Source organism: Cetorhinus maximus, chromosome 20 (assembly GCF_964194155.1).
Source record: "Cetorhinus maximus chromosome 20, sCetMax3.hap1.1, whole genome shotgun sequence".
NCBI classification, from domain to species: domain Eukaryota; kingdom Metazoa; phylum Chordata; class Chondrichthyes; order Lamniformes; family Cetorhinidae; genus Cetorhinus; species Cetorhinus maximus.
In genome coordinates, this window is record NC_135898.1 from 52227724 (window position 1) to 52253786 (window position 26063).

General features: G+C 42.4%; 1 protein-coding gene across 7 annotated transcripts in view; it reads right to left on the minus strand.

Annotated features, from left to right (window-relative positions):
• Nucleotides 1-26063, minus strand: part of atrnl1b (attractin-like 1b) — a 1047255-nt gene that overhangs the window by 497674 nt on the left and 523518 nt on the right. Inside the window, exon 25 of one of the 7 annotated variants that reach the window (XM_078564671.1) lies at nt 3376-3399. The exons of the other annotated variants lie outside the window; for them this stretch is intronic. Within the exon in view, the coding sequence (XP_078420797.1) occupies nt 3391-3399 (9 nt within the window). The 3' untranslated portion in view covers nt 3376-3390. Of the gene's footprint in view, nt 1-3375; nt 3400-26063 lie in introns of those variants that run through there. 7 annotated transcript variants of the gene reach the window in all.

Consider the following 26063-nt stretch of genomic DNA (forward strand, 5'->3'; position numbering starts at 1 on the left):
TGGAAGATCTTACCAATGCACCTATCTCTGCAGCCACTTCCTTTAAGACCCTGGACGGGGTTTTCCATGCCCGCCAGCGTTGGGCGTGTTGGACGGCATGAGCAGACAATATGGCATGATCAGTTTCATGATGGCGTGAAACCAGTTTGAGATCATCCACTCAGCCCACCGATGCCGGGCCGTCTTCTCCGCCATTGGGAGCCTCATTGTGATATATCAGCATATCATTATTAGGTCTGCCCGCCGGAATTGTGCCCCCCTGCTGGATCGTCCGCTGACGCTGGCGGGAAAACACACCAACATGTTTCATAACAGCAAATAAGGGACATGTACCTGGCGGGCTGCACATTGCTCAGGACCTCAAGATTTGTTTGCCTACCTTGCTTCAGTCGGTACTTGCAGTCATCAGTGCCAGGCTTCACAGACAGCACCACATTACTTTTAGGGGGGCTCATGGCAGGTCTCTACCTACCAGATCAACCATACGTGGGTGGCACATCAATGGCTGCAGGGCTAGAGTTTGCTTGGGGAAGGGGGAGAAGAGGCCTCAAGCAAGGGAAGAGGCTGTAGGATGAGAGCTTTACTGGGGAAGGAGGGTAACCCAGGGTGTGTGTGTGTGTGGGGGCACATGTTGATCTGTGCAAGTGGCCTCAAGATGGTGAGGGCTGAGGAGGCAGTCTCCAGAGGAGATGAGGCCAAATGGACATGTGAGGGTATGTGTGTGAGAATAGGTGGTGATATCCCTTGAGCTGGCAGTGAGTGAGATGCCAGTGAATATGTGATGGGCTTGAGTGTGAGAGTTTAGAGTGATGAAATGGTTGCCATACACTGGCTGAATTCATCCTCTTTCTGTACTGGATGGCCAACCTCTTCTGTGCAGCATTGGTAGTAATCACCACTGCTACCGACTCCCAAGCCTGGTTGGTCAGCCGCTGCCCATCCTGCGGCCAGAGCTGGGTAGAGGGCATTGTGGCAGGCCTCCACGGCGTCTAAAAGATTTGTGCGCGCGGCTGGACTTTAAATACAGTACCCGGCTTGACCAAGTGGTGAGGTGATGACTTGGCGGGCAAATGAGAGCCCGCCCGCCATTGAAACAGCATGTTTTCTGGGATGAAATCCATCAGGTCCAGGGGACTTGTCAACCTTTAGTTCTACTAGTTTTTCCATTACCTTTTCCCTAGTAATTGTGATTGTTTCGAGTTCCTCCCTCCCCTCTACCTCCTGATTTTCAAGTATTCTTGGGAGTTTTTTGACTTCTACAGTGAAGACAGATGCAAAATACAGTCTCACCCTCTAAGAGACCAACACTCCCTTTAGTTACTATTATCCTTTTTAAACACTTGCAGAAACTATTACTATCTGTTCTTATATTTCTAGCTAGTTTATTCCTACTCTAATTTCTCCCTCATTATTTTTTCTCAGGATTCTTTGCTGTTTTCTAAAATCTATTCAATCTTCTGACTTACACTAATCTTCACAGTATTGTACACTTTTTCGTTCAGTTTGACACCATCTTTAACTTTCTTAGCTACGGATAGTCCATTCTTAGCGCAGAGTCTTTCTTTCTCAATGGAATATATCTTTGTTGAGTGATGTGGGATATTTCCTTAAATGTCTGCCATTCTTTCTCTATTATCCTACCATTTAACCTATTTTCCCATACTCTGTCCTCATACTCTTGTAACAGCCTTTATTTAAGTTTAAGATACTCATCTTAGACACATAATTCTCACTCTTCTCTCCCTCAAACTGAACACGAAATCCAATCATGTTATGATTAAGGCCAACTACAGCTCCTTTACTATGAGGCCATAATCTTGCATTATTGCACACTAGCAGGTCGATAATAGGCTGCTCTTTGGTTTACTCTAGAATGTGTTGCTCTAAGAAATTGCCCCAAAAACACTATGAACTCATTTTCCAGACAACCTTTGCCGATCTGATTTAATTTCACTGCCTCTGTGACTTTGGCGGAAGAATGCAGTCTGGAGAGGCTGAAGAGCTTCCCTGAATGGAACCTAATGTTGATGCCTGTAGGCATGTCTCTGGTGGCTTCCTTAAGCATTGCAGCAAAGAGGAGATTGAAGAGTTGGGGAGCAACGATACATCCCTGCTTTACGCCGCTGGTTATCGCAAAGGTATCTGACATCTCGTTATAGGCACATGCCAGCATAAAGGCAGCACAGGATTCTGATAAACTTTTTCAGACATCCTAGCTTGTACAGCAAATAGCGTTATACCAGGTTCACACACACACACACACACACACACACACACACAGTCAAATGTTTTAGTTAAGTCTATGAACAGCATATATATATCCTGATGTTATGCTCTACAATTTTCTTGTAGGCTGTCTTGTTGAAAACATCCATATTGGTTATCCCATGTTTAGTTCTAAAACTGCTTTGATTCAGGGAGGACATCATCCATGAAGCTGTCTAGTAGACGGCTTAATAGAATTCTCATAAGGATCTTTCTTGTGATTGAGAGAAGAATTATGCCTTGATAGTTGTCATATATGTTTTTGGATCCTTTCCGGTTCCAGGTGCTAACGATGTTGGCATCCTCGAGGTCCTGTGGAACTTTTCCCTGATCCCATATACTGTTGAAGATGGCTGTAAATTTGTTAACAAGCTCTGTGCTATTTTTATCACAATATCTGAAAGCATTTCACACAATGAATTACTTTTGAGATGACTACTATTTAGTTTAGTGCTGTAATAAATAGGTTGCCTGCAGTCACTGGAGATGCTACAGTGTACAAAACACACTGGCCAATTGATTTTTATTAATTAATCTGACTTAAGCCTTTGAATTATATACAGAATAAAGCCAGTCCACAGCCAGGGTTTGTTTTCGTTAAGTGCATTTATGATATGACAAATGGCCTCCTGCATTGTGTCAGCATCTTCAACTGATTATGTTCTATTCAACAATGGCTGGCACTTCATTCAAATTTGGAAACAAAAAGTGGGTCAGGTCACGCTGAGAGTGTTGGGACATGAGGCCATGGGATCTACATTACAAAAATATTCAATAAACAGCACATCATCACGTTGTAACTAAGAGCTTGAGCCAGGCAAAAAAATTTTATAACATCTGTGGCAAAACACATGATATTTTTCTTAGCCTCTTACACATGATTTTTTAAAACATTACTAGTGAATCTCCAAAGTCATTACTCACAAAGTGTTTTGCATAGATTTGACTTTTGTGCTTATGTTATTACGGAGGAACGTTCAATCATGGTTTTCAAAAGAGAATTGGATAATTATCTGAAGAGAAAAAGTTTGCAGTGCTACAGGGAGAATGCAGGAGATTGGAACTAGCTGAGTAGTACTTACAGTTGGCACAGACACAACAGGCCAAATGGCCTCCTTCTCTGCTTTAACCATTCTATGAGACATGAGATTGACGAAGCATGGTTAAAATTTTGAACAATATTCCTGGTATAACTGCAGCTGCTGTGAATACCACATACAAGTTGGATTGCAACAACTCGCCAAGGATTCTTCAACAGTACCTCCCAAACCCACAACCTCCACTGTGTAGAAAGGCAAGGACAGTAGGTACAATGGAGCACCAGCAACTTCAAACTCCCCTCCAAGCTGAGGTGACTTATTTCCCGTGTGCATTAATTTGGAATTGCATCAAGAGTGGCTTCTTAGGCAAAGGAGTTCTTACATTGAAATAAGGAATAGAAAAGATGTGGCAATATTTACAGCGTTATTTTAATTTATTTTTAAAGAAAGTTTTTTTCCCCCATATTTCAGATATTAACAATTCATCAAAAACATTTGGAGAGTCTTTTTTTAACTCCTTTTGGCAAGTTTGCTTTTAAACTGACATCAGACTTTGGCCTGGATTTTGCAGCTGTAATGACAATTTTTAAAAAATAATAAACTTATTAAAAAGTTTGATATTTAAGCTTCTTGCTTTCATTTGCATGACCAATATTTATTTCACTCTCTGTAAAATGCTCAAAAAGGTAAACGACAATCAGTGTTTTTCACTTCTTAGTTTACTGCTGGAATTCTTCAACGTGTTTGGCTATTTAGCCTGATCTCATCACTATTGCTTGATGCCAGAGATCCCCTATAGTTGGCACCAGAATTAAATTAATTTTTTTCACTCATTTACAGGATGTGGACATTGCTGGCTAGGTCAGCATTTGGTGCCCATCCTTAATTGCCCTTGAGAAGGTGAGCTGCCTTCTTGAACATCTGCAGTCCTTGTGGTGTAGGTACAACCACATTGCTGTTAGGGTGGGAGTTCCAGGAGTTTGACCCACCGACAGTGAAGAAACAGCGATATATTTCCAAGTCAGGATGGTGAGTGGCTTGCCGGGGAACTTCCAGGTGATGGTGTTCCCATGTATCTGCTGCCCTTGTCCTTCTAGATGGTGGCGGTCGTGGGTTCAAACATCACAGAGCTTGTTGAATCTTTTTGGGCAGCTTTCTTTCAGGTCAGTAGTGAATGCTGTCACTCCACTGCTGATTGCAATATCCATTCCATCATATTTCATGGTTTAGGATCAGCTTGGGGCACACCCATCTGCCAAAGACGGAGCAACGGCCTGAACATGCAAGGCAGAAGCTATTGGTGCAGACTTTGTCACCTGCAAGCATGTCTGAACTATCTTGAAGCATTGGAATAGCACTGGCAGTAGTTGGCGCTGTCATCATCACCACTGTCAATTGTTACCTCTGTGGCACATTCCTAGCTAGCAATGCAGTATCAACTAATGTGCTGGATTAAACAGGTGAGTGATGCAACAGCAGCATAGTCAGCACTTTTATCTTCTCTCTCATAGCATAGAATTGAGCAGCTGCCAAACTCCACTGTACTAGTCCATTTCTGAAAATAAACAGGGTTACAAGTAACTGCAACTTGCCCTAACCTGAAGTCCATCTTCATGTCAATAAATGATTAATTTTCCAATACTTTGATATGTGGTGCCATGGAAGATGTCTATATTGCATCGTGTCTGTGCGCTTAGGTTATGGATATGTTTGGGATGCAATGACAGATGCACGCGGGTGCTGCAAGGATACATCAGTGAGAACACACTGCCATGGAATCTTGGGTGTTCTATACTTTACTTTGTTAGCATCTTCAAAATATAATTTTCATAATATTGCGATTTATTGTAAAGGTAGGTGAATAAAGTGGTTTGGCTTATGTTTGTGTGTGTATATAAAAGTGTGTGAGAGAAAGCAAGAGAGAGAGAGATTTAACTGATTTGGAGACAGCTGGTCTGGAGGCTTTGAGTTATCAAAAGGAAAGCTAGGTTTGAAATGCTAAATACATAAACATGGTTAAAGTTTTAGAATGTGAGGTGTAAGGAAAATTTGCATTTTTAGATAAACCAGAGTAGTTTGAATTTCAAAGAGATAGTAAGATGTTGCACTTAGCCAGAAGAAGCTAAACCAAACAGTGTGTTTAATTTTCCCAAAGGTTACTTAGGATAAAATTAGTACTATGAAAAGATTTTTATTATGAGAAAAGTAAAGTTGCAAAAACATATGGGAACAATGGAATTTGCATTAAAAGGGAGAAACGTGTAAGGGGATGAGGTTATGTATAAGGGCTAAGGCATTCTAAGATCTAATTCAAGTGTGGAAAGCATCCAGCCTCTGTGCATCAAGTTGCTGTCTACAGGAGCCAAAGCAAAGAAAACTCACTTTGAATAACACTGTCCAGGGTATTGTGTGCTTTGCCTGGATCTGTTTAAATCTATTTGTTTTTACTTTTGCCTTAACTGAGGTGTAGCTGGGAGTCAGATTAATTAGGAGATTGAGTTATTATAGTAGTAATTTGTAGGCCTATGTATGAGTTTAAAATCTTTTCTTTTATTAATAAATGTTTAATTTAGTTTTGTAAAAACCCTTTAAGTCTTGGTGGACTTATTACTACTGAATTCAAGGGTACGCATCTCGAAATCAAATAAAAATTGCAAAACAGTTGTGGCAGCTGTTTCAAGTTTTGCCTGGATTTGAGTAGATCGGCATTTACCATCCACTGTGCCATAACAATTCTGCAAGTACCTCAGACTATAACATGCCTAGCCATGAACCTCAAGACATTACACTAGAATTCAAATAGGAACAGCAACTCCTCACAGTCCATGCAGCAACAAATGCTTTTTACAGGCCCTCAAGCAAGGGCTGGGGTAGTATTGCTTCCCACTTGCCCAATATTTCATACTTGCACTTGGGTTTTCTTTTCTTTCATTTCCAGGTGGCAATTGTTCCCTGGTGGTTACAATGGCCAAAAAAAATTCAAGATTATTTCTGAATCTTTAAAATGGCTCCAGCAATTTTTATTTTTTAAACATATGGGACTAAAAGATATGTGGTGACATCCCTTTCATTGTGATTTGTAGCCCTTTGCAAGGTTCAAGCTGTGCCAAGTTTGTATGCTCAAGATATTCATAATCTGTGCTTGCAGCATCTGGCAAGGCCTCATCATCATTTAGCTAGTAATGCAATTTAGATTTTGCACAGTAGCCCAATTGGCATTTTGGCCAGGATCACTAAATTGGCACTATAGTACCATGGGTAGCAGTGGCACTCTGATATCTCAATCAAGAAGAAATTTATCACGCATGACAGTCAATCAACAAGCACATAAACACACAAATGTATATCTCTTTGTCTCATCTACAAACTTAGCTACTATGCCTTCACTCCCCTCATCTAACTCATTGATATAAATTGTAATAAGTTGAGGCCCCAGCACAGACCACTGCAGGACGCCACTCATCACACCTGCCAATCAGAGACAGACCCATTTATGCATACTCACTGTTTCCTACCAGGCAGCCCACCTTCTATCCATGCTGACGTGTTACCTCCTACACCATGAGCTTTTATTTTCCGTAATAACCTTTGATGTGGTACCTTATCAAAATGCCTTCTGGAAATCCAAGCATAGCACATCTACAGGCTCCCTTTTATCCACAGCGCATGTGGCTCCTTCAAAGAACTCCAATAAATTGGTTAAACATGATTTCCCTCTCATAAAACCATGCTGACTCTTCCCGATTACCTTGAGTTTCCTTAAGTACCCAGCGATAACTTCCTTAATGATTAATCTAACACCTCCCTCCCCCGCCCCACCCCATGGCAGACGTCAAGCTAACTGGCCATAGTTTCCTGTTTTCTGCCTCCCTCCCTTCTTGAATAGATGGGTTATATTTGCGACTTTCCAGTCTGACGGAACCTTTCCAGAATCTAGCGAATTTTTGAAAATTAACACCAATTCATCTACTACCTCATTAGCCAACTCTTTCAAGGCCCTCAGATGAAGTCCATCAGGACCCAGAGACTTGTCAGCCCACAATTCCATCAATTTGCTCAGTACTGTTTCCCTAGTGATCGTAATTTCACCAAGTTCCCCTCTTCCTTCCACCTCTCGATTTACAGGTATTCCTGGAATGATTTTTGTCTTCTCTATAGTGAAGACAGAAGCAAAATATTAATTCATTTCATCTGCCACTTCACTTATTCTTTTCCTTTTTAAATACCTGTAGAAACTCTTGCTATCCATTTCTACATTTCTAGTTAGCTTCCTCTTTTACTCTAATTTCTTTCTCCTGACTAACCCTTTAATCATTCTTGGCCATTCTTTATATTCTGACCAATCATCTGACCTGCAACTCATCTTTGCAAAGCTCCTTAAGTTTCATGCTTTCCTTAACTTCTTTTGTTAACCATGGATGGTGGGTCCTCCCCTTAGAATTTTCCTTTATAGTAGGAATGTACTTTTTCTGAATATACCCTTAAATGTCTGCCTCTGCTTCGCTATTGATCTATTACCTAGCCTAGCATCCCAGTTCACTTCAGCTAGCTCAGCTTTCATGCCCACATAGCTGCCCTTATTTAAGTTTAAAATACTAGTCTTAGGCCCACTCTTCTCCCTTTCAAATTGGATGTAAAATTCAATCATATTGCGGTTGTTGCAGCCTTTACTCTGAGGTCATTAATTAATCCTGTCACATTACACAATACCAAGTCTAATATAACCTGTTCTCTAGTTGGTTCCAGAATGTGCTGCTCTAAAAAAAACTCTCTCGAAAGAATTCTATGAACTCCTCATCCAGGTTACTACTGCCAATCTGTTTTTTCCAGTTTACATGTAGATTAAAATCACCCATGATTATTACTGTCTCTTTATCACAAGCACCAAATATTTCTTTATGTATACTTTGTCCTACATTGTGGTTACTATTAGGGGACCTGTAGATCACTCCCACAGTGACTTATTTTTCCTACTATTCCCCATCTCCACCCAAACCAATTCTACATCCTGATCTCCTGAACCAAAATCATCTCAAACTATTGCACTAATGCTATCCTTGATCAACAGTGCTACCCCTCCACCTTTACCTAGCTTCCTATTCTTCTTGAATGTCATACACCCCTCAATATTCAGGCCCATCCTTGACATCCTGCAGCCACTTCTCTGCAATCGTTGTCAGATCATATTTATTTACTTCAATGTGTGCTATTAATTCATTTACTTTATAATGAATGCTACGCACATTCAGATACAAAGCCTTTAGTTTTGTCTTTTTGTTATCTTTCTAACATCAAGTCTTCATTATTGGTGTATTCTTAGGTTTTATCTCTCAGTCCCTTCCTGCTATTCTATGACCCTCGTTTCCCATATTACTATTATGGTCTCCTGCCTTGAATCTACCCCTTGATTTTCTACATCTACCTAAGCTTGATTGCGCCGTTTCCCCCCCCCCCGCCACCCTTCAACCCTTATTTAGTTAAAAGCCCTATTTCCCTAATTACGCAATCCACAAGAATGTCCCAGCACGGTTCAGGTGTAGACTGCCCCCACTTTCCCCAGTACTGGTGCCAGTGCCCCACGAACTGGAACCCACTTCTCCCACATCAGTCTTCCACGCATTCATCTCTCTAACCTTATGTTCCCTATGCCAATTTGCACACAGCTCAGGTAATAACCAGAGATTATTAACTTTTGAGGTTCTGCTTCTAGATTTGGTACCTAGCTTCTCATACTGACTATGCAGAACCTCTTTCTTTGTTCTGTCTATGTCATTACTACCTACATGGGCCACGACAACTGGATTCTCCCCCTCCCACTGCAAGTTCCTCTCCAGCCCTGAGCAGATATCCCAAACAGTGGCACCAGGCAGGCAACACAGCCTTCTAGATTCACTCTTTGCTGCAGAAAACAGTGTCAGTCCCCCTCAGTGTACTGTCCCCTACTACCACTACATTCCTGTTTGCTCCCCCCGCTTGAACGGCTTCCTGTACCATGGTGCCATGGCCAGCTTATCCACCTTGCAGACCTCATTTTTGTCTACATAGGTTGTGAGCACCTCAAACTTGTTTGATAATTGCAAAGTCTGAGGCTCCTCCACTACTGTCTGCTTGGCCCCTTTACCTGCCTCACTCACAGTCACATCTTCCTGTCCTTCACTGCTCAAAACAGGCGACCCTATTCTAAGAGGCATGATCATCTTCTGGAACAAAGTGTCCAGGTATTTCTCCTTACCCTCATTTTGCACAGTGTCTGCAGCTCAGCTTCCAGATCAATAATCCTGATCCAGAATTCCTCTAGCCGCTTGCACTTTCTGTAGACGTGTTGGTCTTGGAATGCCTTGGTGTCCAAAAGTTCCCACATTCCACAGCTATAACATAACACCTGTCCTGCCATTGTTACTTACGTTATTTAGTTAATTTAATTACTCGCTTAATTAACTTAGAAAAATTCCTATGTATATGACACCTCTTTTCCCTGTGCACTTTCCTCACATGAACTTAATTCACTACTCACTCAGTCTCTGTCTCACTCCGGCGTAGTTGCCCATCTCCCCAAGTTGGCTGTGTGGTTTGAAAAGCCTGTCTCTTTATAGACTATCTGATGAGTCACTAGCTAGTTTAATTTCCTGCTACAGTAATCAACATCACTTGAACTAACTGATTTCAGGTGATTGACAGATAACTGCCACTCCAGGCAGTTCGCTACTTAACAAGCTAGCCTAACCTACTTGAAGGTTAGAACTATGTCAAATTTTGATCATTAATCTACAGTTAAACCTGAAAAGCACTTGCCAGAACTTACCCTGTGAACCTAATTCGCTCCTCACTGGGTCTCTGTCTCACTCCGGCTTAGTCGCCTGTCTCCTCATGAGCCCCTTACGGATGACAATTGAGCACTTTTGCTGGCAGATAACGACGGTTTCTACTATAAGAACTTGTTCCAAATTACAGCTCTTGATGTTAACTGATGTCAAATAATGTTACTGAATATTTTGAGAGCATTTGAATGCAAAATCATGTCAAAAACATCTCACAGCTTGAAAACACTTGGCAACGATTCAACTATGAAAGCCATGTCACCCATATTGCACAACACTCATCGACAAACTTCCCTCTTTCTTACAAAAGAAGATGGCACACAACAGGCAGCGGCAGGAATGAATTAGGTGGGAAGAGGCGCGCCTACATCTCAATATAAAGACAGTGCTGGCCACTGTGGGAAAGGGCATTGCTGAGGGCACTTTTCTCAGACAAATGTCACCACCTTCGACACCTCTTTGACCCTTTTGTCTGTGACATCTTTTGATTATCTGCTCATCTCCACAATCACCACACCCTCAATGTGTCCCTCCACCCCCCCCCCTCCACCCCCTCCCCCACCCACCTTAAACCAATTTATATTTCTCCCTTCTTCTAACTATGCTTCAGTTCTGCCGAAGGGCCATGAAGGCTCGAAACGTTAACTGATTTCTTCTCCGCCGATGCTGCCAGACCTGCTGAGTTTTTCCAGGTAATTCTGTTTTTGAAGAGGAGATAGTGGTTTGACCTACACATCTACAAGGATACAAGGGACCTAACAGTGCTCTGCAGGATTTTTAAAAAGGCAGAAAATAGCTTTCCTGCCATTTTAACAAAACCATAAAGAAATCATTGCTGTGTAAAGCATAATTTTGTTAGTGATGATGAAAAATGTTAATTGGTCATTGCTGTCACATGAGACAACAGTGGTGGATTTGTTTAAGAGGGAATGATTGCAATTACTAGGTCTGAGGAAATTGGAACAGCAAGCAGAACTGATGTCTAATATTATGCCAATTGGATATTCTATAATTTCGATGTTATGTGAATAAAGCCATACATACTGATTATGTTTTAAATCAAGTTATTCTTGGGATGTGACGCCACGGAAATTTATTTAACATCCCCACCTGCTCTTCGGCTTTCTTCTTGAACTGCTGTACTCATGTTTTCATACAACTGAGTGGCTTGCTAGGCCATTTCAGAGGGCCATTAAGAGTCAACCAAATTGTTGCGGCTGGAACCACATATAGACCAAACCAGATAAGGGCAACACATTTCCTTCCCTAAAGGAAAGTTTTTTTTTATGAGAATCTGACAGCTTCATGGGCATTTTTTTTGATACCATAAAATCATATAGCACTGGCAGCTATTTGGTCCATCACAGAACTTTGAAAACATTATCCAATTACACCAGTTATTTCCAGAGTTTTATTAAACAATTCAAATTATCAAACTGCTGTGGTGGGATTGGAACTCATCTTCTCTGTCCAGGCCTCTGGATTACAGCCTACCCACAGGACAACAAGAGAAACACACTTGTGTCTAATGCAATATTTGACCAACATAGAGTGCCAAGTGTAATTTGTGCGTAATTACAAGATGCCATCATTCATCTGAAGCAGTTCATGTCCAAATGCAGCAAGACCTGGACAATATCCAGGCTTGGGCTGACAAGTGGCAAGTAACATTTGCGCCACACAAGTGCCAGGCAATAACCATTTTCAACAAGAGAGAATCTAACCATCACCCCTTCACATTCAATGGCAATACCATCGCTGAATCACCCACTATCAACATTCTGGGGGTTACCATTGACCAGAAACAGAACTGGACTAGCCATATAAATACTGTCCCTACAAGAGCAGGTCAGAGTCTAGGAATCCTGTGGTGAGTAACTCACCCCCTGACTTCCCAAAGCCTGTCCACCATCTATAAGGCACAAGTCAGGACTGTGATGGAATACTCCCCACTTGCCTGGATGAGTCCAGCTCCAACGATACTCAAGAAGCTTTACACCATTCAGGACAAAGCAGCCCGCTTGATTGGCACCCCATCCACAAACATTCACTCCCTCCACCACCGACAAATAGTGACAGCAGTGTGTACCATCTACAAGCAGCACATCAGAAACTCACGAAAGCTCCTTGGGCTGCACCTTCTAAACCCACGGCCACTACAATCAAGAAGGACAAGGGCAGCAGATATATGGGAACACCACCACCTGGAAGTTCTCCTCCAAGCCACCCGCCATTCTGACTTGGAAATATTTCGCCGTTCTTTCACTGTCGCTGGGTCAAAATCCTGGAACTCCCTTCCTAACAGCAGTGCGGCTGTACCTACAACACAGGAATTGCAGCGGTTCAAGGAGGCAGCTCATCACCACCTTCTCAAGGGCAATTAGGAATGGCAATAAATGTAGGCCCAGCCAGCAATGCCCACACACGGTAAATGAATTTTAAAAAATCTTTACACAGCAAGGAAAACCCACTGCACCTGAACAGTGTGACACAACTGATCGCCACCATCACAACTTGCAACAGGCACTAGCTAAGCTATATAGACTAAAGGAGAGTTAGTAATGTAAAATCACAGAATGAAGCACTCATCATTGATAAGGGACAGCAGAGAAATGACTGAGAAGTTAGTTGGCATAAAATTAATATTCAGTATGCTGTGCACCTTTACTAAATTTTATGTGGGCCTGTTTTAAAGGAAGGCATATAGAGCACAAATACCATTATTGAGGTACTGAGGAGTAATTTCTCTTCTTACAGGCTGCATTGGATGATGGTTTGAATTTTAAAGCATGTAATGGAGCAATGGTCATCTGTAATTTTGTGATCCCGAGAATGTTGCAATAGTTGGTACCAACATCTGCAATCAAACTCACTTGCAGCCTACAAATACAGCAGCAGCAATGAGGTGAAAATTTAAAGATGAGGCTTCAACTTGTTTGGAGTACTGTTACAGAAAACTTTGAGGATAAGCTTCCAAGACCTCAAAGATACTCACTTTCCTATGCTCACAAAAATCATTAAGGATTGTGAACAAGTGCCCTCCAATATGTGACATGGGACAGATGATGTAGGCACTTCCTCCAGCAATAGTTTTGTGCTATCACCTAGCCCTGCACAACTGAAACAGCAGGTAATGTATCAGAAAGCATGGAAACTACAGGAACTAGTGTGTCAGCGACCTTGGGACTGACACAAATCATTCAAGGTTAGTCACAAGAGCAGACATCTGCATTTCACAACTGATTACTTAGCATTCCAACAGAGCTTTTCTGCAACTGGGGAAGTACTTAGTAAATCTGCAGAACCACATTGAACATGACAAAGTTCTAAGCACATTAGGGACAAACATGGTTGCAAAACATATTATTTAACATAATAAATTTGTACTGCAACTTCCAGTCTCTCATTCTATCAGATAAAAGAAAGTACTGTCCAGATTTTCAAATGCTTGATGAAACCTGAAGGGGCAATGGCAGCAAATTCACTAGGAACCTTTGAAGGAGAATTAGATATGCACTTGAAAAGGAAAAATTTGCAAAGCTCTATGCAAAGAGCAAAGGAGTGGGACCAATTGGATAACTCTTTTGGCATGGGCATGACAGGCTGAATGGCCTCCCTCTCTGCTGCATGATTCCAGGGACTGCAAAAACTGATATTAAATGACAGCTCCATGGAGCTGTAAATTACTGTTATTATGCCCAACTGCCAGAGGTCACTGGAAGAACTTCACAAAAATATTCACATTCACTTGGCTCTCTGGCTGAAATGGTCAATCTGCTGTTGGTTCTAGCTGATGGGCATAAAGTGGGATGACTGGAATGAGGTATTCAGTTACCTTCTTAATGAAGTGGCATGTGGCAAAATTTTTCACTCTGGAAACGTCCCCTGTTGACCACTGGTGCCGTGCAGATATTAATCATCCTTGGAGGTCTTGATGGGGTACTAGGAGGGGTGCACTTCAGTTACAGGCTGATCATTTGTGCAACTTCCTTCCTTCCTCCACCATTGCAATATAGTTGTTAATGGTTATTACACCCAAACACAAGAAAATAAGCCTTGTAGCATTCACTGTTCTCATATCACTCAACTTTTGGCTTTTGTTATTCTCATTCACATGTCTGACAGTTAAATTTTCACCTTTCCATTCACCTTTGCAGTTGTGGAGTTCTCAACAAGCTCATAAAAAACTTAAGGATGTTTTGACAAATATTTATTTTAAAAATAAAATGCAACTTTCCTAATGTTTGTTTTGATTTGCAATATTGGATGATTAACACGAATGATTAATAATACATTGACACCGTAGGCTGATATTCCATAATTTATTTTTTTACTCACTTCAACTTTTTGTGGTAAGATTCACAGGTCAATTTCAGCCCGAGTCTTACAGAACTATAAAATATGTATAATGCATTGCGTGTCTCTGTTCACCTATTTCTCTGTCATTTATCGTTCTTGGCACTGCATGAGTTGCACTAGCCGAACATGGGAATTGTCGCTCTAGCTATTCATCCATTTTTATTTAAAAATCTATCACAAAAAATAGCTCTAGGTGATGCTGCTATCAAATGCTTGTGATAGACATTTATGGTGATATCTACTTTAGAAAACATGACATGTGTTAGGCCTACGTACTGCTATTTTTGTGAGCACGGAGCCCATCTGTGATCAATATTACCATTCTTCTTAGATCTGTAAAGTCTGGATGTGGCACAGGCATTCATGGCTCCCTGAAGTTTCTTACAGTAACCTTTCTTTTTTTCCTCCCAGTTACTGAAAGTGGATCAAAAAGCAACTAAAAAAATTTAAAGCACAACTGAGTCATTGTAATACACCAAAGGTAGTAAACCAAAGAGGAAAAACCCTTTGGAAAAAAAATATTAGTTCCATTTTGCTCCCTGCTTTGAAATCCCGATTTCTCATTAATTATTTATTCCATCATCTGGTGAAGGCATCCGTGTCCTCTTTCATTGCCACACTTTTGATATGACCATTTGAATTTTTCTTACAGCGACTGAGCAAGATATTTGCATAAAACAAGTGCTGAATAAGGTGAGGTCCATATTCTATGAATACTTGCTAACATATATGTTAAAAATGAAATTAAAATTATTTTGTGGTGTCATTGGAGAGAGCCTTTCGCTTGTTCCTGATGCTGGGACAGTCCGCCTCCAAACAGAATTCTTCTCCTCAAAAAATCAACACTTGACCCCACCATCTTTGCAAACTACTGGTCCATCTCCAACCTGATCTTCCTCTCCAAAGTCCTTGAAGGTGTTGTCACCTGCCTCCCAAATCTTAAATTCCTCCAATCAGTTATTAGCCCCTGCCAGAGTCCTGAAACAGATCTTAAAGTCACAAATGACATACTACGTTATTGTGGCATAAGTAAACTATCTCTCTTTGTTTTTCTCAACATGTCAGCAGCCTTTAACACACTTGACCAACCATCCTCCAGCTGGGTAGGAGTGCTTTCATGTGGTTTCATTCTCATCTACCTAATCATAGCCAAAGTATCATTTGTCATGGCTTTTCTCCCCGTTTCCACACTATTACCTCTGATGCCCACCAAGGATTTATCCTTGGCCCCTCCTATTTCTCATCTATATGGTGCCGCTCGGTGACATCATCCAAAGGCAAAGCATTAGTTATCTACCTCACCACCACCTCTCTCAACTCCTCACCTGTTGCTCAAATATCAAACTGCTTACCTGACCTCCAGCACTGGATGAGCAAAAATTTCCCGCAGTTAAACATTGGGAAGAATTAAATCATTGTTTTCAGTTCCTGCTCCCCATTCCATTACCCAGCTACTGACCCCATCCCTCTCCTGGCAACAGTTGGAGACTAAGCAGTCTGTTCACAATTGTTGTGTGAGATTTGACCCTCAGATGAGCTTCCAACCACATAGCCATGTTTCTACTTCTGTAACATGCCCGATGTCACATGTGTCAGTTCACCTGCTGTTGAAACCCTCATTCATGTCTTTATTAACTCTGGAATTGACTAATACAATGCTCTCATGACTTGTCTCACATATTCTACTCCCTGTAAACTTGAGGTAACCTAAAACTCTGCTGTCCATCTCCTTGCACCAAATCCTGTTCCCCGATTACCACTGTGATTACTGACCTACAACAGCTCCTGACCAAGCAATATCTTCATTTTAAAATTCTCACCCTTGCTTTCAAATCCTTCCATGGCCTCTTCCTTCCTTATCTATATAAATTTCCTCCAGCTCTATGACCCTCAGATATCTGCGTTCAACCAATTCTGGATTCTGAACATCGCCAATTTTAATTGTTCCACAACTGATGACCGCCCCTTCAGCTACCTAGTATCTAAGCTCAGCATTTCCTCCCTACACCTCTCTACCTTATTTTCCTCCTTTAGAACACGCCTCTAAACCTACTTCTTTGACCAAGCTTTTGGTCATCTGACTTAAAGTCACCTCATATGGCTCAGGATCATATTTCATTTTATAATGTCCTGTGAACACCTTTGGGGTGTTTTATGATGTTAAAGGTGCTATATAAATATAAGTTGTTGTTGTTGTTGTTTCTTCCTCACTTGGCAGAAAGAAATAGTGGGGATAGTGGCACCAGCAATACCCAGTCAGATGGGGGCGCAGACAATGGGAAGACAACTTATATTTATATAGCACCTTTAGTGTAATGAAACGCTCCAAAGCGCTTCACAGAGGAGCATTATAAAATGAGATAACATACTGAGCCATTAGGTCACATGACCAAAAGCTTTTAAGGGGTGTATTAAAGGAGGAAATTGAGGTAGAGATGTGGGGAGGGGAGGGGAGGGAGGTCCAGAGGGAAAGGGGTGGTGGTCCCAGAGAGAGGTGGCAAGGTGAGTAGAGGTCCAGAGATGTGAAGTGGGGGGGGTGTGGAAGTGGAGTCCACAGAGGTGAGGGAAGGTGCAGAGCGGGATAGGAGTAGGAGGTCCAGAATGGGGGAGTAGTAGGTCCAGAGTGGGAGAGCAGCAGTCCAGAGAAGAGGGGTGAGAGAGAGGAGTGATCCAGAGGTGCGGCAGAGCGGCCCAGAGATAGGGAAAGAAAGGAAGAGGTCCAGAGAGGGGGATGGCAAAAGAGGGCTAAGGGGTGTGGAGGGAAAGATGTGCAGAGTGGGGAAGAGGGGTCGGAGGGAAGGGTTTGGGGGGAGGGGGGTGGGGAGAGAGGTCCAGAAAGCGGAAGTGGGGGGGTGTGAGAGGTCCAGAGGGGGGAAGGAGCAAAGGATGTAGAGAGAGAGGGGGTGAGAGGGGTAGGGAAAGAGGACGAGAGAGTGGGGTGGGGGAGTTCCAGAGAGGGGAGGAGGCAGAGCACGTACAAACAAGCGTTGGACGGGTGGGGGAAAGAGGTTCAGAGAGGGGAAGAAGAGAGGGCGTACAGACAAAAGCAGGGAGCAAACAGAGAATGAGTGAAATGCAAGGAGACAGGAGGTGCACAGAGCGGGTGCAAATATGGGGCGGAGAGGTATTGGGGTTGGGGGGGTGGTGGGAGATACAAGGTGTTAAGAGTCTGACCATCATCCAACTGAGCTAAAAGCAAAATTCTGCGGATGCTGGAAATCCAAGATAATAACAGAAAATGCTAGCTCAGCAGGTCTGACAGCATCTGTGAAGACAGAAACAGAGTTATCGTTGAGTCTGTATGACCCTTCTTCAGAGCTCTGAAGAAGGGTCATACAGACTCGAAACATTAACTCTGTTTCTCTCTCCACAGCTGCTGTCAGGCCTACTGTGTTTTTCCAGCGTTTTCTGTTTTTATATCCAACTGAGCTACCTGGGCTGAGAGGGGTTCTCTGCACAAAGTCAAACAGGCTGGGGGAAAATAGCATTTGAATAAACTCATTTATTTTCATGGCATGGTTTATTATAGATTTGGAAAGTTAATTGGTGTTCTGTGTAGAGGGTTTGATCGCTCTGTAGATGCAGCCATTTCTCTACCTTTATATCAATGCAGAGCTTTAATAATATATTAATTGCTAATCACAACACTAACACTCATTTGATGGTGATGTAAATAGCAGCTTCATAAAGCTGGATTTGATATAGGAATTTTGATATCGAAAAATTCCATTGACGTCAGGAACAGTTGCATATATGCTGGCGGCCACAGTTTGGATTGAGTGTGCATGCACAACTGGTCCTGCTTCATTTCCAGTTGGCAGCAGGTGTTACAGTGGCTTGGAAATGCAAAAGTAATCGAAGCAGCCTGGCAGCACAATATTACTTCCAACCCCTGGCAATTGCCTAGGCTTCACTCTGAAACTTGCCTACAATACACCACTTCAAAGGTACTTCTCTCACTGTAGGGCATCCTGAGGACATAAAATGCTACACTGATCCCAGTTGGTTCACTTGTAATATAGTTGAGATCAGGATCTCACCATGAGGGAAACTATGCACACATGATGCAGCACAAAGGAAGCATGCTTGGTTGAGACCCAAGAGGAAAGCAGTTCTTAGGATTGCAGTTTTGATGTAAATGTTACTGAGAAAGCTAGATATTATCAGCTGAATGTAAATGTTTCTCCATGTTATTAGAGGGATAAAGACTTCCTAAGCTCATCTTTTATATAAAAAACAAAATTGTTTATTGGTTCAGGATTTGAAAATATATCTCTGGGCGAATCCTTTTGTCACTTCTGTGAGCAAAGCATCGTGAAGCATTCTCGATTGCACAAAAACTGACATGGAGCTTTTCAGGTTCCCTATGACAAATGGTTGCTATGTAATTAAGGTTCAGACATCATCATATGTATTTGTTTTGGGTCATTTGACGATTTTACTTATTAACCTAAGGCAGGCTACTTTAAACAGAAAAGATTAAGTCACCATCTCTTGCTATTGATTCCTTCCAATATGTATTTCTTGCGTTATTGTGGTTTTTCACACTAATATCCATTTTCAGTTTCAAGTCATTGTTAAGAGTTAAAATGCAACAAATCTTAAAAAGGGGGACACAGAATTTTTATTCTTGTTTCATTTCACACCTGTTTTAGCAACAGGACAACACTGAGCATGTGTGGTTGAGAGGCCTTTAAGAGCAGTGTTCTAGGCCCAACCAATCTTAAGCTGTCTCATTCATGATCTTCCCTCCATCATAAGGTCAGAAGTTGGAATGTATGTTGATGACTGCATAGTATACAAGACAATTCATGACTTTTCAAATACTGAAGTAGTTAGTGCCCGCATGCAGCAAGAACTGGACAACATCCAGGCTTGGACTGATAAGTAGCAAGTAACAGTCAGGTCACACAAGCGCAAAGCAATAGCCACCTTTAATAAGAGAGATTCTAACAATTTCCACTTGACATTCAATGGCATTACCATTGCTGAAGCCCCCATCATCAGCATCCTGGCTATCACCATTGACCAGAAACTGAGCTGAACCTACGATATAAATGCTATATCTACAAGAGCAGGTCAGAGGCTGGGAATTCGGCAGTGACTAACTCACCTCCTGACTCCCCAAAGCCCATCCACCATCTACAAAGCACAAGCCAGGAGTGTAATGGAATACTCTCCGTTTGCTTGGAAGAGTGCAGTTTTAACAACACTCAAGAAGCAGGGCACCATCCAGGGCATGCAGCCCGTTTGTTCGGCACCCCATCCACCACCGCCACAACAAACATTCAATGCCTCCACCAATGAGGTAATAGTGACTGCCTTTGACATCAAGGCAGCATTTGACCAAGTATGGCATCAAGGAGCCCTAGCAAAATTGAAGTCAATGGGAATCATGGAGAAAACTCTCTGCTGGTTGGAGTCATACCTAGCACAAAGGAAGATGGTTGTGGTTGTTGCAGGTCAATCATCTCAGTTCCAGGACACCACTGCAGGATTTCCTCAGGGTAGTCTCTCAGGCCCAACCATCTTCAGCTGCTTCATCAATGACCTTCCTTCCATCATAATGTCAGAAGTGGGGGTGTTCACTGATGATCGCACAATGTTCAACACCATGCGTGACTCCTCAGATACTGAAACAGTCCATGCACAAATGCAGCAAGACCTGGACAATATCCAGGCTTGAGCTGACAAGTGGCAAGTAATATTCCCGCCATACAAGTGCCAGGCAATGACCAACTCCAACAAGAGAGAATCTAACCTTGACATTCGATGGCACTACCACCGTCAATTCCCTTACTATAAACATTCTGGGGGTTACCATTGACCAGAAACTGAACTGGTCTAGCCACATAAATAGCGTGGCTACAAAAGCAGGTCAGAGGCCAGGGATCCTGCGGCACGTAACTTAACTTAATGACCTTCCTTCCATCATGAGGTCAGAATGTTCGCTGATAATTGCACAATGTTCAGCACCATTCATGACTCCTCAGGTACTGAAGCATGTCCAAATGCAGCAAGACCTAAACAATATCCAGGCTTGGGCTAACATGTGACAAGTAACATTCACACTACACAAGTGCCAGGCAATGACCACCTCCAACATAACAGAATCTACCCATCGCCCCTTGACGTTCAATGGCTTTACCATTACCGAATCCCCCACCATCAACATCCTGAGGGTTACCATTGACTAGAAACTGAACTGGCCATATAAATACTGTGGCTACAAGAACAGATCAGAGGCTAGAAGTCCTGCAATGAGTAACTCACCTCCTGACTCCCCAAAGCCTGTCCACCATCTACAAGGCACAAGTCAGGGCTGCGATGGAATACTCTCCACTTGCCTGGGTGAGTGCAGCTCCAACAGCACTCAAGAAGCTTGACACCATCCAAGACAAAGCAGCTTGCTTGATTAGTACCCCTTTCACAAACATTCACTCCCTCCACCACCAATGAACAGTGGCAGCGGTGTGTACCATTTACAAGATGCACTGCAGAAACTCACCACGGCTCCTTCAACACAGCGGATGACACAAAGATTGGCTGGGTGGTTAACAATGAGCTTGAGTGTCTTGGGCTACAGGAAGATATAGGCGGGATGGTCAAATGGGCAGATAAGTGGCAGATGGAATTTAACCCTGAAAAGTGAGATATACTTTGGAAGGAGTAATTTGACAAGGAAATGTTCAATGAACGGCATGACACGAGGAAGTTCTGAGGAACAAAGGGACATTGGCGTGTGTGTCCATAGATCTCTGAAGGCAGAGGGGCATGTTAGTAGGGTGGTGAAAAAGGCGTATGGGACACTATCAATAGAGGTATAGATTACAAAAGTAGGGAGGTCATTTTGGAGTTGTATAGAACCATGGTGAGGCCACAGCTGGAGTAGTGTGTGCAGTTCTGGTCACCACATTATAGGAAGGATGTGATTGCACTGGAGGGGGTGCAGAGGAGATTCACCAGGATGTTGCCTGGGATTAAATATTTAAGTTCCGAAGAGAGGTTGGATAGACTTGGGTTGTTTTCGTTGGAGCAGAGAAGACTGAGGGGCGATCTGGTCGAGGTGTACAAGATTATGAGGGGCATGGACAGGGTGGGTAGGGAGCAGCTGTTCCCCTTAGTTGAAGGGTCAGTCACAAGGGGATATAAGTTCAAGGTGAGGGGCAGGAGGTTTAGGAGGGATGTGAGGAAAAACCTCTTGACCCAGAGGGTGGTGACGGTCTGGAGTGCACTGCCTGGGAGGGTGGAGGAGGCGGGTTGCCTTACATTCTTTAAAAAGTACCTGGATGAGCACTTGGCACGTCATAACATTCAAGGCTATGGGTCAAGTGCTGGTAAATGGGATTAGGTAGGTAGGTCAGGTGTTTCTCATGTGTCGGTGCAGACTCGATGGGCTGAAGGGCCTATTCTGCACTGTGCGATTCTGTGACAGTATCATCCAAACCCATGATTGCTATCATTTAGAAGGACAAGGGCAGCAGATATATGGGAACACCACCACCTAGAAGTTCCCCTCCAAGTCACTCACCATCCTGACTTGGAAATGTATTGCTGTTCCTTCACTGTTGCTGGGTCAAAATCCTAGAACTCACTCCCTAACAGTACTGTGGATGTACCTACACCACAGGGACTGCAGTGGTTCAAGGCAGCAGCTCATCATCGCCTTCTCCGGGGCAATTCAGGGTGGACAATAAATGCTGGCCTAGCCAGTGATGCCCAGATCCTGTTAAATGGATAAAAAAATATATAGTGAGCACGTGTGTTACGCACAGGATCGGGAGAGGGCTGAAACCCTTGTACCCTTTTCCTTACAGTTTGTAATGTGTGTTTTTGGAAAGGAAGGTGTATGTGCTTCTCTTAGCACCCTCTGGTGTGTAGTCAACTTGAATAACAGCAACAAGCTTTCATGGGTTTATATGAAGAGGATTTCTTATTCCTGCATTCACCCTGAAAGTCTAAACACCACCTCACTGACTCAGCCCTCTCTCTCTCTCTCACACACACAAATTCGAGAGAAACTACAGTTAGATAAAACAGTGCATTTTTACAAGTTGGAAACAATAGAATAATTAACAGTTGCCGTGTTTGGCTCACCTTGGTAGGTCACAGTCATTGAAGAAGAGCCTTTTTAAATCTTGAATTGTAATTCAGATGGGTTCAAATAGCTGGACTCAAATATCAGGATTATTGCAAAGAGATGAGCGTTCAGCAGGTCATGAAGTTAGTTTAGGCACTTGTGGTTTCTGTATCAGGAGATGAAGTTTCTTTACAAGTGGATTTAAATTAGGAATCAGACTAGGAGGTTTTTTTAAGATATAGGAGCCTCCAACTTTTTTTTTTAAAGTCTTCGTTGTTGTTGCCTTGGTCTGCAGCTGATATTCTGCAGTGGTATTCTTTGCAGACTACTCAGGTCTCTCTCGTACTTGGTATATTAAAAGATTTTGGTATCAGTAGCCAGTTCAGTCACACGATCAACTGCTATTGTCCATCCAGAATGGCTTAGAGCTGAAAACCATTGCTATACATGCTAGATGATGGATCTTCACACTTACTTGTGGGCAACTGGTTTTCAGCAGTTTTCTTTTGTTAAATTGCAAACTTGAAGACAGGAAATCTGGAAGTCCATTGACTTTCAGTTTGGCGTAAACCTCAAACAATGACAGGTGTGAATTCAACAGAGGGATGTTGTCTGGGCACACCCATTCAAGGGGAAGGCCCCCAACCAGGGTGGTTCAATGAACAATTTTCCAGAAGCTTGGCGTAGTCTGTGCTGAAGTTGCGAAGGTCACCTGAGCTTTGGCAGGCTTCTTAGTCACCTTGATAGTGTGTTCCAGAAGTTGCCATATGAACATGGTCCATGTTTGAAGTTATGAATAGGACATGTCTTCGTTGGGCATAACAATGTGGTTAAGATTGGAAATCAGTTGATAAAATAGGCAGTCAGCTCCATGCACAAAATGGTGCTAATTAATGACTAATGAGACAGAGATAGGGGACAAGTGACAGAGTGTGAGAAGCATTAGGAGAGGGAACTGGGAGTTGGAAATGGCGATGAGAGATTTATGAAATTGTTCCCTCCCCCCTCCACCCCCCGAGGGGTGGAAAGGCAATGCCAAGATTGCAAATGGATCAGGGATATGTAGAGAAAAAAAATATTTTAATTGGTCACAGCCCTGTTGTATATTTTGGTGAGGCCTTGTGATAAAATGCAAACTACAGATGTCTATAGAAGTATTTAAATTGAGGGTCATGAATGTGGGAGAATAGGAGACAGAGGATAGGTCAGGATGAGTTCAGGTAAGTTGAAGTTGTTGAGGATGAAACATTGCTTAGTCAACAGCGGAGTAAAAACAGGAAGGAAGGTGATGCCATTTTTCTCATGGGGGAGGAGGTCTCTAGGGCAACAGAAAGAGATACAGGTGTAAAGATTGGAAGGTGGCAGGTGAGATTTGCAGAAGAGGAAAGAATACCAGAGAGGAATTGAGGCAGGCCAGGATGAAAGAGGCAACTGCTACACAGCCTTCAGATTTATCTGCATAAAAGATAACATATGCAAGCCTGGATCATAAAATGGGCCATTGAGCCATCCAGCCTGCTCCTCCTACATTCCATGCATGACCATCTCAAATTCCCTCTGCTCCATTTCATGAAGGTCTCTTACAACTCAACCTGTGAATCATGTGATGTATTAATATCTCTCATGACAATTCCCTCTCTTGACAGGTATTGGTTTAGTTCCTTCCTGAACCTTTTCTACATGTGTACTATAATTCAAATATTTTCACCTAACAAAGTGCTATTCAAAAAATCAAGTATTGAACAAAATTTAACCATTTGCCAAATCTTAATGACGGGATTTATTTATTTGATTATTGCTTCAAGTTTTTCCTTAAATTCTACTGTTCTTGGCTTGTATAGTGGAACAGTATACATTAATATTTCTGAGATATAATCTGCACTCAGTAATACAGTCAGGTAGATAATCTAAATGTTGAATGCTAAAGGATTGTATGAGTCAGTCAGTCAAGTCAGATGTCAGCAAGCATTGTATTCAGATATGGAATATAAAACCTGTGCATAATTCACACAAGGCAATTAAAAAAGTTAAATTGTGTATTACTGATAGGAATCTTTTCAAATAAAATAACATTAAAACATTTGGATTGCACAAATAAAATTCATTATATGTCTCTACCAAATAATAAGTGATTCAGTTGTAATTAACACACTTTTCGTGTATAATTGTTCTACTCAAGTAATCTTCATTATATTTCAAAACATTACAATATTTGCTGTCGTAATGCACTCATTTTTTTATCGTGTTAAACACACCTACCTTAGGTCAGATTTGTTCCAAAATGCAACTTATACTACTTCTACCCGAGTGAAATGCTCGTAAAATACCAGGCCATTGTGTTCACCATCCTGTTATAATACAGAGAATCCTAGGTCTGCTTACAGCAAAGCTCTGGAACACTTCCACCAAAGACACCCGAGGTCCATCATAAGAATTCAATGGCAGGACAAAAATTGTATAAAACGAGATTCTCCATCATGCTGGGCTCAATAACATGGAGACCGCCCTCCAGGGAATACAACTTAGATGGGCAGGATATGTCTCCTGCATGGATGATTACGGAATCCCCAAGCAGATCTTCTATGAGGAACTGACTTAGTACAAACGACATCAAGGTGGTCAGTGCAAACAATACACGGACATCCTAAAAAAAGACTCCAAGCTTGTGCATTGCAGACTACCTCACTTGGGAAAACACTGCAGCCAACTGGCCCGTGAGGAGGCATGCGCTGAAATTTGGTTCAGCATGCTTCAAGGACCATCTACATTAAACTCACAACTTCTAACATGCCAGAGGAAGGCCAGAGGTGACAAAGCTGTAGAAGTTCTCCAAACACCAACATTTTGTTCATATGACAATATGAACAGTCAGTTGTGTGGATGTCTATGTCAATATTGCATCAGACTCTTGAGTCATGAGAGGACCCACAGAAGATGATGAAATCATTTACAGCATGGACATACCTGAATATCAAGAAAACTACTATGACCTGAGTCAGAAGGCTTAGCATTCAACTTCTACGTCAGGACTTGAACAATCCACTCTATGGGAACAGTTAAATATGGGACTGAGGGGGTACACCACTGTTGGAAGTGTTGCCCTTTAAATGAGATATTAAACCAAGGCCTCAACTATGTATTCTGATGGCTCAGGTAAATGCTAATGACTTAATAGCACTATTTGACCTCCAGGCATCCTGGGTGACATTTTTCTTTTCACCAATACTGCCAAAAGCAGATCAATTAATCATTTATCTCTTCGCTGTGCAAAAAAGCTTCCATGTTTGCATAATTAAAGACATTGGGCAGAATTTTGCCGTCGGTGAGCAGGGGACGGGGCCCACTCGCCGATGCATAAAATGACGGGGGATGATGTCGGACGGAACCCCCGACGTCATCCCACCCCATTTAAATTTTCAGGAAGGCGGGCGCACAGCAAAATCAGCTGTGCGCCCGCCGGCCTGTCAATGGCCAATTGAGGCCATTGACAGGATCATTTAA